The sequence below is a fragment of the Mugil cephalus genome, chromosome 15 (genome assembly GCF_022458985.1).
Source record: "Mugil cephalus isolate CIBA_MC_2020 chromosome 15, CIBA_Mcephalus_1.1, whole genome shotgun sequence".
In the NCBI taxonomy this organism is placed as follows: Eukaryota; Metazoa; Chordata; class Actinopteri; order Mugiliformes; family Mugilidae; genus Mugil; species Mugil cephalus.
Window position 1 is genome coordinate 10,076,039 of NC_061784.1, and position 16,208 is coordinate 10,092,246.

Sequence of the window (16,208 nt, forward strand, 5' to 3'; positions counted from 1 at the left end):
CAGCCAGTCACCAGGTGGAACTCTACTTGTTTTGACTTCATTTTGAGTTCGGCAAAATTTGTTTGTTCCTACCAGGGCCAAGCTCATATGATTCCCCAGGATTCACAGTGCAAGAACCAGCAAGCAGTGTGTTGAGTAATTAATCAGATGGAGGGTACCTCCAACCATGATGCACTTCATGATATTTCTACAGAAATATGTATGTTTTTTTCTCATGAGTGTTAGTCATGTAGTCCAACTCTGGGGAAACTTTGATGTAGTTTTGAAGCCATGGATTCCTGTTTATTTTTGAGAGTAGTCTGTCCTATCAGTGAAACAAAAATTGGCCAGGGTGTCAAAGATGGGAAAGAGACAGAGAGATCCTGAGTTGCTTTAGCACTTTGAAGAGAATAAAGAGTCAAGTCACAGAGAAAGAAAACCTTCTGAATATCCACCGTGTTCACTATTTTCTTTCTTCCATCCTACATTATAACTGCTGCAGTTTTTATATCCCACCGTATTCAGGGTTTAAATAATCCAGTGTTTTGTCATTATTTGGTGGTTAATCCTCCTGTGGGCTGTATTTTAGTTTTATCCATTCACCTCAGTGTTATTCCCAGCCGTCTAAAGGTAATACACCAAACGAAGCACATCATGTTACTGGCTTAGTGTGTGCTCTACACTGATCAGGCATAATTTTATGACCAACTTCCTGATATTGTGTAGGTCTTCCTTGCACCTCCAACACAATTCTGACTCATCAGAGAATGGAGACATGGGCTTTCTGAGGGTGTCCTGTCGTGTCTGGCAGCAGAACGTTGTTAGTGGGGGGCTCTGGAACCTATGCCTATTTGGAGGCCAGGCAAACACCTTGTGCTATTTTTCATGTTTTTTGAGTTATCCCTAAACTGTTTTTGTGTCTGCATCCTGCTGGGGATTGTTATGGGCTTACATGTGTAAGTAACATCCACATGAATCCCAGGACCAAAAAGTCCTGTGCAGAACAGTGAATTGTCATAAGATGGTCAATGTTACTTAATTCTCTTGCCAGTGCTTTTAATGTTATGCGTGAGTAGTGTATATGTACATTATATCATACATTAAGCATGAAGCCTGAGGAAAAACTGTGCAGCGTTTTAGTGGTTGCAAGATGTTGTATTCTCACTCAGTCTCATTAACTCTTTGGACACACAGCAATTTATGACTCAAGGTAACATAAGAATCATAAATACTGATGCTCATCTAGTGAATCACACAGCAGAATGGGGAGTCTGACTCAGTTTCTGTTGTTCATACAGAGGCAGCAGGATTTTGTAACTAATAATGTTGCACATATGACGAGATAAACACCTGGGACCTAATGACAGAGAGGCAACACAAGTCAACAAGTAGATAGTCCAATCTCTACAGCAACTGCCTCATTGGTGCCACAGTTATTCTGGTTTTCCACGTCCCCAGACTTGTGACTCTATGACCCTAAGAGTCTGTCTAGCAGACAACCGCCTTCTCCCCTTAAAACAGAAGAAAGAAAACAAAGAAAATCAACAGCACTAGAAAGCATTTCTTCAGTCTTCTCGACACATTCTACACACCTTATTTTTAAGCATTTATTGAAAACCAAACTCTTTTCCCAGCCTTATCCAAAGTAATTTTGCTCCCCAAACCTCAGAAAAGAGACTTAATATGAACCCTGGTCTCTGGTGTGAAAATCAACCCCCACTTCACCCTCTTCATGGCAGCTCTAATACACTTCATAACGTGGTGTTTCTGAAGTTACTCCATCAGCGATTACATTGCACGTAAAGAAAATAGCAAAACAATTCGGTTCTACAGAACTGTAATTTCCAGAAAATAGGGTTGGCATGGTAATGTACAATCAGGCAGGTCTCTTTACAGACCAGGTCAGTCACACTTGTGCCACATTAAGATTTCAATTCCCAAATCCCAGATTTAACGAAGGACAGCACAGATGACAGCACAAAAAGCTCAGGCTTTCAAAAAGCTATGAATGCCACCGTCTTGCCTGATTAAGCAAAGCATGGATATACTGGCAGTATGAATATGTATATCACACTTGCTTTGCTTCACTTTTCAGCAGGCAGTAATGGAAGAAATACCATTGAGCATGCACAATGCAACAAACGCATATTTGCTCTGGTGTGCTAGCTCTATGCATAACGCTTCACACTGTGTTCCTTTTCTCTGCATTAATCATGTCACTCAAACTGTCCCCACCACATTTACATCCATACAATTATCCAAATTAATTAGTCCAGTCACAGCTGGGAATGTGAGTGATCTCCTTGTAATGATGATGTAGAAACAGGTAATGATGGATAATAAGTGAAATGAGAAATCCATCACGGGTCAATCTGATAGGTGTGATAAACACAGATGGGTGAGGAGAAGCAAAGAAAGGAAAGGTAACAGACATGGCAGGAGGTATTAACACAGTGAATATAGCAGGGACATATCTCAGCTAAATACTGATTCAGTACAGAAGAAAACCAAGTTACCTGAGGAGGAGACCAGTTTCCAGCTAATAGATGGCTCTGGTTTACCGCTGGCTTGGCACATCAGTGTGACGTTAGCGCCTTCATTCACCACGATGTCCTTTGACAGGTTGATGATTTTTGGCGGCACTATGACAGAAAAACAGACAGGGAGAAAAAAACGGTTAAGTTAAACAAGAATCGCACTGATTTAAATGGTCTCTACCACAGACTGTGTAACGACGGACGACTGGACAGCTCCTCAAAAGTGAAGTTATAGCAAGTAGAGTTCCCCCTGGTGACTGGCTGCAGTATAGGTCATAAACTCCACCTCCTCCATGGTAGTGTATGGGATTTTTTTTTTTGTCAAGGATGGTTTCTGTCATTTTGTTTTTTTTTTTTTAGGAACGTAGACATCATGATGATTACCAGTTGCCACACCAACCGCTCCATCAAGTTCCGCTGTAGGGACGTGAGAGTTGAAAAAGAAATAAAAAGATCTCATCCCCGGGAAAATAGTGTCAGTTTGGCCAATTCAAGGAAGTGGGGACGCATTGTCCATATTTACTGTATATACAGTCACTGGTCACTACAGTGGGTTTAAACACCAAGATCAGTTCATTTGTCATAACACATAGTACACAGCATGTGAAAACCATTGTAGCTAAATCTGTGGGTGTACAGGGTTATTCTGAAGTTTGAAGAAATAATTCCAATGACTTCACTTTTTTTAATACATTTTATTTCACCTATGCTGACATTGTAGGTTCTGCTCCATAAAGATAATTACTAACTACAGGATAATTAGCATCATCACACATTTGAATTAATAAGCATACCAGGTCCTGCCTGCTTAGCAACAAATGTGTTACTTTATATTTTTATCTGCAGTGTTTGTTTTCTCGCCACACCATTTGGTGAAACTTCTCTGTTAGAATCTGTACCTGTATCACTTGCCTTGTGGAAAATGTTCAGATAAACACCGGCTACACCTTGAGTGTGCTTGCAGGAAGGCAAGGAGTGTGGGGGAGAGTTAGGGTTGAGAGTTGCTGGAGAGATCCAGCAGCAAACGTAGCTCCTCCAGGCAGCACAAGTGTAAAATCAAAATCTTCACATCTGTTCATATATATATATCTATATAGATACACACACACACACACATACATATGTATGATTTCTTTTGACCATGTGGTTAAAATTTAGTACATCAACATAAAAAAGGTCACTCCTCCAACACAAAAATGGATGAATTACACTATAAAATAAAAGAGCATATTTAATACAATCTTTTTCAGTACACAAATTAATAAATATAATTGATGCTGACCCTCTCATGTGTTATTTACTCTACTGTGTGACAAAAATGTTATTTCCCTATGGACAAGTGAAGCTTTTTGTCTCAGTGCTTAGAATCCATAGACTGTATATAAATATGGACAGTGCATCCCCACTTGCTTGCGTTGGCCAAACTTGGAATACTTAGCTTTTGAGTTTGCGTGTACAGTTTGAGAGAATGGAGCGTTTTCATATAATCAATACTGTGCTCTGCTCTACCTCCACCAGTTACAAGGAAATGTTTGATCATACACTTTTTTTATTTATTTCCAACTCCCCCAGTCCTACTGGACTGCTTCGCAAAACAGTTGGCATGGCAGCTTGTAATGATCATGATGGTACATGTTGTTTCTATAGTCATATAACTAGCTAAAACAAAAACTTTCCATCCCATCCCATCATCCCAATGGGACACTTGAATATGCATCAGTATTATATTAAGCACTTAAAATGACTGAAACTATCCTTAAAAAATGCTTTTAACATGTACTTTTGTGTTTTAATTTGGAGCAAGTCCCATCCACTAACGGCCACCAGGGGAAGCTCTATTTGCTTTGGCTTGCCTTTTGAGGAGCTGTTTTGCATCTGTCTTTACACTGTCTATGTTTGAATCCACCGAGCAGAGAGGGTGAAATAATGTGTGTTCTTTCTTGTCTTACTCCAGTGAAACTGAAGTCCACTAGACAGTCTTACTTGTCATTCAAGACTACCTACCATGAAGCCCACAGATAGACCCCACAGACATTCGAGTGTAATGTGGGTTGGGGCTTATTCCACTCTTGAGTCCTCAAGAGAGTGGAAGAGAAAGGCACACGGCCAAGCTAAGAATTAACCTTCTCTAAAAAAAGGGGAAAAAAAAAAAAATGTAGAGTATAATAACATCGGATACACATTTACGGGTATGACGTTTCTTTGTCTGCCTGAAGGTTCTTAGCAGTCAGATCTAATGTCACCCATGCAAAAGGGCTGTTGCCAATGGAAACATCCTCAGACATAAATTATTATTTATTATTCTCACACTGAGAGTCACTGTGTGACTGACCATCTGAGATTTGAGATTTGATTTATTTCCAAAGCAGCTTCACCGCTGTTAAGAACTCCAGAGGATCACTACACCTGTAGTCGGTTGATTCAAAATGAATTCTTAAAGGACGCTGAGCTGTATTGTGTTAGCAATAAGACAGAGCTGCAAAAAATTATCGATTTCTTAGCACCCAGGCAATTTTCTGGCTACCTGTCTTTTCTCTCAAGGCAGACAGCTTAATCTTAAGGAGTCTCTTCAATGAACTGCAACACAAAGAACCTCTGTGGCAACCGCCTTAACTATCCACACCATGAGGAGGCTGCCACTGTGTGGAATTGTTCAGCAGGTGGTTAAAATGTGCAGTCTCCCGGTAACCAAGGTCTATGAAATATAGTTCAGAAAAAGAAGAGTTTAATTTCCAGTTGGTAATGTTCCCACACAGCGAGAAGCGGGCAAAACTAGTTTAATTTCACATAAATGAAAGCCACTTTAAAATACACAAGGGTTGTTTGGGGTGCTGTTGATGAGGTCAAACAAGCTGTTTTCAAAACACCTCCTGAGCTTGGCGCTACATTTTATGCAGTCATTTCAAATGGGCACGGAGCAAATTGCCTCTGAACAAGCAAAGGATACGTCTGTAATACGGAGCACTTTGGAAAGAAAGATATTACCGGATCCTCTGAGAGTGCTACTCACAGGTGAAGACCGATGGTTACAATCAGGAGGGTTAGGCTGCATGTGTGGATGCCAGCCTTCATTATGCACTTTGCATCTTTGGAGATCACTCAGAAAACCCCCAGAATTGCTCCAACAGTGGGATCAAAGCCATTGGACAGACAAAGGAGAAAAAAAAAAAAATCACAATGCACGCCGGTGCTACCGTAACTGGCAGGAGAAAAGGAGGCCTGAATAAATACCTAGAACGACACAACATCTTTGTTTCCAAAGCAACTAATAATAACAGAAATGTTAAATACTTATGAGTCGGCAAATCGTTTTATTTTATTGTATTGTATTTATTTATTTTTGACATATTGTAGGTCGGAGTTGCAGGGAGTGTTTGGTAGCTATGCCCACAGGCAGTAATAAACATCTCAGTATAATCAATACGCTGTTTTATGATGCTTGTAGTTTTATAAATCCCACGTCGACAGCGGCTCAAATCACAATTGCAAATGACGATGAGGCTCCCCAGCATCAATGGAGGAGAGGAGTTCAAATATGTGTTGCTGGTATCTTTTTTTTATTATTATTATTATTTACTACACTACACTGATTGTTTGCTTTAGACCATGTTTTTCACAGAAGCAGATTTTCGTCTAAATATTACCGTTAATCCACAGTGCAGTCGAAACTGTGTTACAGTAAACACAGCTCTATTTTGGAGAGCTTAAAATATTCTGGTGCGTGAGGGGCGGCGGGTTACTTAATATTTTCACGGTAACAAAATACAAAAATGTTGCCCCGTTATAAATCCCCTGACAGTATTATATCATCCGATTTTATTATAATGTAAAAGGATACATTCACTCATTTCATTCTCTCTTCAATGAGGTAATGATTTCTGTCTGAAATAAAACTTTCCTGGTAAAACGACATTTAATACAGGCAGTTTTACAAACTCTGATTGGCCCATCAACCACACAATTTAAAAAGCTTAATAAAACCGAACAGATATAACTTTATGACCACATTGCTTATATTGTGCAGGTCTCACTTGTGCCTCCAAAACAGTTGTTACTCATCACAGAATGTACATGGGTCTTCTGAGAGTGTCCTGTGGTGTTTGGATAGACCAGGAGTCGGCAACCCGCGGCTCCGGAGACGCATGCGGCTCTTTCGTTCCTCTGTTGCGGCTCTCTGCGGCGAGCGGTGCGGAGCAAGGACACTGATCAAAGCCGTTCACTTTTTTACGCGCAACGCCTCCGAGCATGCGTCATCTGTCCTCGTCAGTCTGCGAGCGAGGTGCGACAAAGGAATGAACAAAGCCACTCACTCTTTTTAACAACCAAAAACCTGATACTCCACTAGTGCATTGCAGCACATTTACGAGTTGCTATCGAGTATTTAATTCAAAGGTATTTTTATTTTAGTGCGTTATTTTTTTAAATATAATTCTTAATTTGAATTGATGGTGATCTTTTAACATTAAAATAAAATGTATTTAATTTTTTGTCGCTTAAAATTTACGTCACAACTGCCGACGTGCGACACCCCCCGGCAGGCTCAGCCCGCTATTTATTGGACTTTTCGACTCCAGGTAAGCCAACCACGGATAAATCCCTGTTATGTTACATAAATGCAATTTCGTTTTCTCTGTAGCAGTTATTTCATTTCATAAATGCAACACACTATAGGCCTAGCTTAGAGGTAAAAACGATATATGCAGTGTTATCTTCATTTTAGATGTCAAAGGGGTTTTGTAGCTCCCAGTGTTTTCTTTTCTGTGGGAAACAGATCCAAATGGCTCTTTGAGTGTTGAAGGTTGCCGACCCCTGGACTAGAGGATGTCGTTAGTGGGGGGCCTTTGGGTCCTATAGGTTGTGAGTGGTCTGGTCTAGGTGGGTGGTACATGTCTAAGTAACATCTACTTAAATGCCAGGTCCAAAAGTTTCCCGGCAGAACATTGAATTATCACAAGATGGTCATAATGTTATTTACTTCTCCTGTCAGTGGTTTTAATGTTGTGGCTGATAGATGTACATCAGAATGACTATATTCTAGCTAACTGGACACTTGATCGATGTAACTCACACTGCTGACGCCAAACCCTCATCACTGCCTCTTGTACCACCCGGTAACAGAGAACCACAGTTTTTAAGAATAAAATATCTGCACCTGCCAACTAGAGTAAGTTGTATTGCATGTTAGTTATATTTATTATGTCAAAGAAGGTACAAACAATCTCTGTCTTTTGTGTCAAAGTCGCACTTGCTTTACATCCATTGAGCGCATCTTCCCACGTCTTAACGTCTTGCCAGAGGATACACTCTGACGTGTCGTCTCATTTGAATGTAGCGCACTGAGCGTCTGATTGATCTCGGGAGTCACGAGAACCTTTGTCTCTTGTCTCAGCACAGTCACGAAGCTCCAAAAGACGACTACTGTTTCCTCTCCGACTGAACCCGCCTACGTTCTTCTTTAAGGCAACCTGTACCGATTCGGGTGGATTTGTTGCTAATTTTGCATTCCTGCTGACTTTCACATGCCTTTTACAGAGTTTCCACTCTTGCCAGCCCGTAACATAGCCAAGTCTGCTTGTGTCTCGCTTGGCCGAATTATTATTAGCTAGTAGTCCGAGAAACTCAATGCAAGAGTCGGGCCTGTCTTTGTATAACAGCAGCCGCAGTTCACCTTAAGTTTTCCTCATCCCAGACGTGACGAGACTTTTAGTGCGTGTACCGGTGTGAGTGTGTATGTGTGTGCACTTGTATGCGTGAGTGTGTTTATATATGTCTGTATGCGTGCATATGTGGTGGCGGTTTCTTGATTTTGGTTCTTGTTGTAATGTTTTTATTTGTGCCCCTGCCTGGTGTCACACGACATGGCGATAACGCAAAACGTGGCAATGCCGAATAACCATATCTCTGGTACCAGCCAGAATCGCGAGCTTGCTTTTCTTGTAGAGAACAGCAGTGCTATTAGGAACGGCTTTTACGAATGGAATGTGTCTTGCACCGTATCCTGCGCGCAAAAGCCACTTATGCACAATAACAGCGACTCGTGATAAAGAACAGAAATGTTCAGTCTTGCATGACGGCAGAAAATTCTTGACATTCTTGTCTCGAGTTTTTGCTTCTTTTGTGGTAGATTTCCTTGAAATGAATAGCGAATGGCTTTAAGCCTCAGCTTTATTTTAACCGCATTTATGACCCCTGGCCCTCCACATCAAACAACGACTTAGTCACAAGACCTCATTTAGTCATTGCTCTTTCACTCCTAATGTCTTTAAATGTGATGACGGAGTATGTTCTAGCTGATTTCGAGGGTGTAGTTACTCTATATAAATATCCCAGAAAGAGCCGTCCGGTCTGTTATTTGTGATTTCCATTTCAAAGCAACAAAGCCTTTTCTCTATATCATCACGGCTTCGTCAACTAAAAGGGCATGGGCACGGTGTCATTTGCAATTTAAGTTCTTTTAGTCACAACAGACTTGTCTGAAAGACAAAATCTCTATTAATCTATTAATAATTTATTGGATGTAAGTTTAACCCCTGTTTACTTCCCTAGAATGACAAATGCATACATCAATCAAGTGTGTCAGCGTTGCTTCTCTTTAAACGTGGTTTAAGAGACGAAGGTTCCACCTCTATTTTGGGAATAAAAACAAAAGCTTGTCAGGTCTGGCGGAGTGAAAAAATTAAAAAAAATGTTGAAGCGTGCTCTCAGTGTGACGGTGTGAAGGCAGACGTCTCCGCCAACCGAGACTAAGGTAAAAGTAAAATTTGCCAGACAAACAATCATTTTACACAATCCAACTGTTGACTGTGGTCGATCGTGTAAAAGGTTTCAATCCGCCGACATTTAAGACTCAAATATTTAATCTTGATTCATTGTGCCATGCTTGCATTGTGCTTATCAACATCTCGGCTGCCCAGAAATCTCTCTCTGTTGTGCAGACATTCCCGTCTCAGAAAGTCCTGTGGTTGCTGCATTCACATGAACAGTAAATGCAGATAACTTTGTTAAAGGAGAACGATCTGTCTGGACTTTGTAGTTGAAATTGTTTATCCACTTCAGCTTGTTTGGTTCTGCTTGTTTTGCAGGCATATAACTACTGGACAACAGCACTTTAGATTCTGCTTGCTTTCCTCAGCACTATGCTATGCTATGGCTTGGGTCGATGTTAAAGTAACAGCATGTGAATATGTGTTGTTAACACACTAATTAGTAAATAAGGTACACATGTTCTACTGTTCATTAATTCAAATATCTGCTCAAGTCGGCACCACCAGGATGGGGAAGACATTTGACTTAAGTGACTTTGAATGTTGCACAGTTTGTTGGGGATTTTCACACAAAACCACCTCTAAGATTTATAGAGAATGGTCTGACAATAACAAAATACTGAGTGAGCGGCAGTCCTCTGAGTGAAGAAGCCTGGTAATGCCGGAGGTCACAACTGGTCCGACCGGTGCGAGCTGATAAGAAGGAACCAGTAACTCAAATAACAACTTGTTAGACTCAAGGTCTACAGGAGAGCATCTCCTGAATTCGCTACACGCTGACCCTTGAAGAAGACACAGCTACAGCAGCAGAAGACTACACTGACCTGCACTCCTGATGGCTAAGAAAGGGAAATTGCTCAGGTTGGAACCCGCTTCCTAGAAGACAAAAGTGGGTCCAACCCAGTACAGTGAGTAATACACCATTAAAGCATGCACATTCCGTTATTAGGAACGTGGCCCTGGTGTAGTTTCGGAGAATCAGGAACTGATCAAAGCAGCAGTGACAATGTTGAAATCAAGCGTAAAGTGCGGTCAAAGCGAATCATTCTCTAGTGGGCAGTAATAAGCCCTGTAGCATCAAAACTGCCAAAAATCCCAAAGGAAGCAGAAGAAGAAAGCAAGCTGAAACAACTGAGAGGAAATTGACAAAGGAACGGTTCTTTTGAATGGCAAGTTCAAAGCCTGATGGTCAAATACACAGGTGAGAGCAGAGAGCTTTCCCCTGCTTCTGTAAAGGCAGAACAGGCTGAATAAAGTCTGGACAGTATTTATCATTGTTCTGGACTGTTGCGATAATAACAACACACATTTGCATTAAGCAAGTGTATTTGTTCAGTGTTGAAAAGAATCTATGGAAACCATGCAAATAAAAATGATGAATATTTATTATTACATATTCTACATGCAACATGGGATTTCAAAAATTGAAGGGAAATAAGTCCAAATGCAATTCTATCTATTCTGTTGGCAGACGGTTGTAACAATATGTTTTATCCACTGTCAGAGGGTTCAATCAGACAGCGGTGGCTGTGGGTCAGTAGGTCTACACTAACATTTCTCTTATTTTGAAATAAGCATGGGTTCTCTGCGGGAACCCCGGCTTTCTCCTTAGGTTAACTGAGGTAAGCAGGTGTGAGTGTGGCTGTCTGTCTCTCTGTGTTAGCCCAGAGATAGACTGGCAACCTGTCAAGTGTGTACCCCGCCTCTCGAACCAATGACTAGCCCCCCGCGACCCTTCAAAGGACAGGCGCTAACAGAATTTGAATGAGTGAATGAATGAACTTTGTTTACAAGGCCGATATGTTAAACTGTTTAACTGGTAGACTAGTCACCATTAGCACCGACTCTAAACTAGCAGTCAGTTCAGGCGTTTTATTGACCTATCCATCTGCCCTGACATCATCCGTTAAAAAGCTCTAATAACTGGAGTTTTAGTGGGGTATGGTTGAGGCAAGATGAGAGAAATATACAGGATGTACATTAGCTCCAAGTAGCTTAGAGAGTGAACTCCTTCAATGTATGGAGTTGCACCGTTTGTGTGGAATTTGTGTCTTGGCCCAAATGAACAAGTTAAAACAGAAAGCTCACATCGATCGTTGCGTAACAAATGCCAAATATTGCATTTCATTTTCTCTTTATGAATTCTCGCAAGGAGTTAGTGAATATTTCAGGTATAGATCTGTTTGGAGTCTGGAGTCTCCAAATTATTTACACTAATTAATGAATGTAAATAATTGAATTTTCTAGCTAGCAACAGCAAGACCATATTAAATCAGTGAACTTGTTCCTTGTGGTCATGTCGAACAGATTATTGTGTGTGATTATGAAATTGTGAAAATGTGCTAAACCATTTTCCATCTGTTTTTCTGGGGAGCGTTTTCAGATCTTTGTCTCTCTTTTGCAGCCTTTTCTGCTGCTCTCACCGGCGTTTTCAAATTATTATTATTTTATTTCATATGACTTTTCATTTCAAATATGTAATGCTATAAAATAGGGCTTATTAATGTAAATAACCAAGCACTTGATGACATACATTTAACATTTAGCAATATACACATGGCTGACACCCACTTTGCCAAGGTCTACTGCAACAAGCATCAGTTGTTGTCAGGTTGTTTCCCTGTAACTGAGCCTGACCCCTGACCTCCAATTACGGGATCTGAACTGAAAATGAATTTTCCTAAAGGGACTGATCACGTATTGATGGCGGGCAAGAAGCCGATGCATGGAAGGGGGGAGGGGGGTTTAGGATTAATGAGTACACTGTAGTTGGGATGAAAGGAGGATTCATCAATGCGCCAGACAAACATCTTTGTCATTATTTCACAGTTCACACGAAGCGGAATTTATGAAATGGTAACGGGAAAGCGATTTATCACGGCGTGTCACTCCCAGCGAAGGCTAGCTCTTCGTCTGAGGCATTCAAAGCCACACCCCGATGACAGGCAGGTCAGTATTTATTTTAATGAAACTGTCAAGACAGTTTACACTAAACTCCAGAGTAATATTTCAGTAAAAATAAACATTAGACTTTTTGCCTTTAATCGCCTTTTAGACTTTAATTGCCCTGCCGGTGTGTTCAAAATGTTCAGTTCCAGGCTGGTGTAAGTTTCATAATTTCAGTAACTTACGTAAACAAAGAAGGTGATTAAAGTACAATTCAATAGAGTTCAGCACTAATAATTAATATTAATTGTGTGAATAAAGAAAGATGATGTGTTTGTGTTGATTTGACACTGAGGAACACCTGAATATTTCAGGTTTTGCTTTTCTGCTTCATTGTCTGAAAATAAAAACAATGCTAATGAACACATTTCCCGTAGCCTTTAGATGTTTGATAGTGTGCGAAATATAAAATATATATTATATAAAAAGATTATGTGACAAATGGATGGATGTTCGCTTATAAAGATGGTAAATATGTGGGCGTCAGTATGTGGCAACTCGTCTGAGAGGGAAAAAAAACAAAAAAACAGTCAGAGTCCAGGAAATCCAATGAAGAATGCTCTGGCATAGAATAAGGAGATGCTTACGCTCACAATGGTCACATATGCCAGCATCCTTTTAGATTTTTATTTTTCAAAGACAGATTGTCAGAATCGTTTTTCTCTGAAAACAAAATCCTGGTGAGAAAAAAAACAATAGTTTGCCTAAGTTGTTTTTTAAATCTGTATAAAGACTTTGAGACATGGGGCAGCCGAAGAAAGAAAGGCCATGAGATACAAAATGAGCCAAATTAGACAAGTGGGTTTTCATTTTGGTTGTTTTTGTTGGTGCTGATGAATGTTACTCTGAAATTCACTGTCGGGTGAAACATCATCCTCAGACTGAGCCGCGGCGTTCTAATAAATAAGATTTGTGAAAGGAAAAACAATGCTACCATAAGGAGCTTCTCTGCCTTTAACACAGGCTGATCATGGACTTCATTCAGGAGGCAAATGCTCTAATATTCTAGGTACTGTGGCAGCAGCGCATACAGTAATAATGCAATTGTTACTGTCATTTTCTGTTTTTCAGTCTCCTCAATGAATTCATTTTCCTCCTACTTTTTCTGTTGCCAAGGTAACAGTAAGAATTGGTTTTAAATCTAAATTTACAGTAGTAAGCTCATAATATATATATGTGTGTGTGTGTGTGTGCGTACAGGAGGAAGTAAAACAAAGTTTCCACTGTCTATATCCAGCAGTAGCAAGCACTGTGTGCCGACCCCATTGAATTTGCCAGTGAGCATGTTGCACTCAAAAGTTTAAACCAAAGCAAACTGTATACCAGGATTAAGACTGCTTCCCCAGTACAACATTGGTGACCCTTCACAGACACCGACCGCCTGATGTACGCCTCCCCAGAAATGTAACTCTTGGTAGTAGTGTGTTTCCGCTTTTGAATTTCTGTCAGCTTCTTCATCTCCAATTGATAGTTTTGGATCGACAGAGAAGGAACACGAACACAAATAACTACTGAACAGTAGGTCATCATCATCTTCTGAAATGAGAGTCAGGGGGCGGGACTTGTTTCTCCAAAAACGTAAAGTAGGTAGATAAGTAGAGCGGTGTAAGTGATGTCAAGTTACAAGTCATCAAAATGATTAAATTATTACTTTTTCCCCCTTTCGTTAAGGTTGTTAGTCCTTCCCTTGACTGTGGTAATAAACCAGACATTGACAATTATGATACTATTTTATTTCCAACATGGTCGAAAGAACAATGTTAATATTAATAAAAAATGAGTTGCATTGCAAGATAACAACGGCAGACTTGCTGGAGGCACGTAGTGTTGTGGAAGCGCTGCATGCAAATAAATAATACAAGAGAGTACGGGGAGAAAATAGTGGAGGTGGCCTAATGTGGAAGGTTCAGCAGTACTGAATATAAACACAGATATAACTAATGAAACAACTTTGGATAAACCTTGCTGTCCTTCCCTCTGCTGCCCTCCCCCCCGGGTTTACGTCGGAGTATTTTGTGCAGTCGGTTAACTTTGGCAGTGAAATTAAACGCGGCTGTATCCGCTCTGACACTTCACTTGGATGATTTCCACCGCTACTTTTCTGCAATTAAAACAAACAGAAATATAAATAAGAAGAAACGAGGACACTTTTTTTTTTTTTTTTGCAAAAGTATGAGAAAATCTAAGAAAACTCTTGAATGAGACACAATAAAGAAAACTAGAGGTGCTTTCATGAGATGCATTGATGGATGTTTATCCAGCTTTGTGGCACAAATTGTAAGGATGTGATCAAGCACCGCAAATTGAGGTTTTATAGATCACTGTGGGGAGACTATTGAGATCTTATAACTTAAATGATTCCAGGGCTACACTGGCCTCCACCACCAAATGAAATATTCTAAAAGGGGGGAGAAGCAGTTCGACATAATGAGGTCTTTTTTTAAACACGAACATGTGCTTATTTCCTTCTGAATGCGTGTCGTCTCGGTCCTTGTGAAGCCACTTTCACTGATCATTAGAGCTGCTAATTTACAGCGTGTGACAGCAAATAATTTTTTTTTATATAGCAATAATGGCATAGTGTGCTTTTTAATGACTATACATACACAACTGCAGTGATGGAGCGTCTGAGTTCAAAGTCAATTAAGTGATCCTGTGCACACGTTGCAAAAGCAATCTGTATCATTTGTAGTGACACATCATCACACTAACATTACCTACATTTTCTAGACACATTTTTTTAGTTGAAACACAAAAGCTTTTAATTTATCTTATCGTGGTTGGGAGGGAGGCGCCACGTGAATGACTAGTTCAAGACAGATCATTAAGACGTTCACTTAAATAAGAGAAGATAAGATCATTCTCCTTTAATTTATCCAACAGTTAAATATATTATCCAGTTGAATATGTGAAAGTGCCCTTCCTGTGTCGTCATCCACAGCGACAGACTTTCACCAATAATCAGCTGAGCATTCCCAAGCGATTAAGATTACGCTTCCCACGTTTCCAGGTTTAAGCTTTCAGCTCCCAAAATGAATGTATATTGGATTTTCGTGGCTTTGTTCATAAGAGCAAACCCCCCCCCCCCTAATGCTATCCTTAGCTTTAACACACTCTAAGTCGCTCTCCCTAATGCTGAGGAAGCTGCTGGATAATTGTAGCTCGGTTTTGAACTGCCGTGAACCCTGTGCCACACCTGTCAGTGTGCTCTTGGACAAGACACCGAGAGCCCGCAGGCGTGTGCATCTGCTCAGCCCTGACCCTGTGGCGTGACCTGCTTGCTGCACTGTCTAATTGTATGTGCACAGCTTCAGGAGATAGACACGGTAACTAATTAGACATTACGGTGGAATTAAGATGGAGTCATTATGGCATTATCACTCGCATGGCTTGCTTTATTTTTTAGTGGGATTCTTCTGCTGAAGAATGTCTCAAACCTTTCCACCCCCCCTTCTCCATTTTCTGTCATGCCGTATTAAACAGGCAGGTGGTACAAATAATATGAGTAATCAGTTCGTATCGGTAGTCACCCCATCAGTGATAAAAGTGTCACTGGAAAGGATCCAGCACAGGTGCCTGACTCCAGAGGAGCAGAACATCTAAACTCCCAAACTGAATATTTCCAATCAGCTTTCACTGTTGGTTTCATATTGCGTGGCATTTCCTCTCCTGTTGGGCCTGAAGGCGCACCAAACCGACATCAAAGAACCGAAAGCAATCAAGGCCAACTGGGACGCTGCCTGACGTCAGCTGTGTTTGGACTGAAAATTTGCACTTGAGCGCATCACAGACTCCACAGCCCCGTGGCCAAGTTGGAACAAATGCCTGTAATAATCCTTGATACTGGCAGGTGGCGGTAGTCTGTCTCGATCATTAAAAAGGGGACAGCTGGGAGGTCAGGAAGGACGACAAACCTTCGTACAGAATCACGCTGATCGCTTCATTTAATAGGCTATCACATCCAGCTCTGCGGCATCCGATC

The 16,208-nt window shown here is 40.7% G+C and overlaps 1 protein-coding gene across 3 annotated transcripts in view; it reads right to left on the bottom strand.

Annotated features, from left to right (window-relative positions):
* ntm (neurotrimin) overlaps window positions 1–16,208 on the bottom strand; it is a 351,663-nt gene that overhangs the window by 22,579 nt on the left and 312,876 nt on the right. For all 3 annotated transcript variants that reach the window (XM_047606520.1, XM_047606519.1, XM_047606518.1), the window contains one exon: window positions 2,496–2,621. In XM_047606520.1, the coding sequence (XP_047462476.1) occupies window positions 2,496–2,621 (126 nt within the window). The remainder of the gene's footprint in view (window positions 1–2,495; window positions 2,622–16,208) is intronic.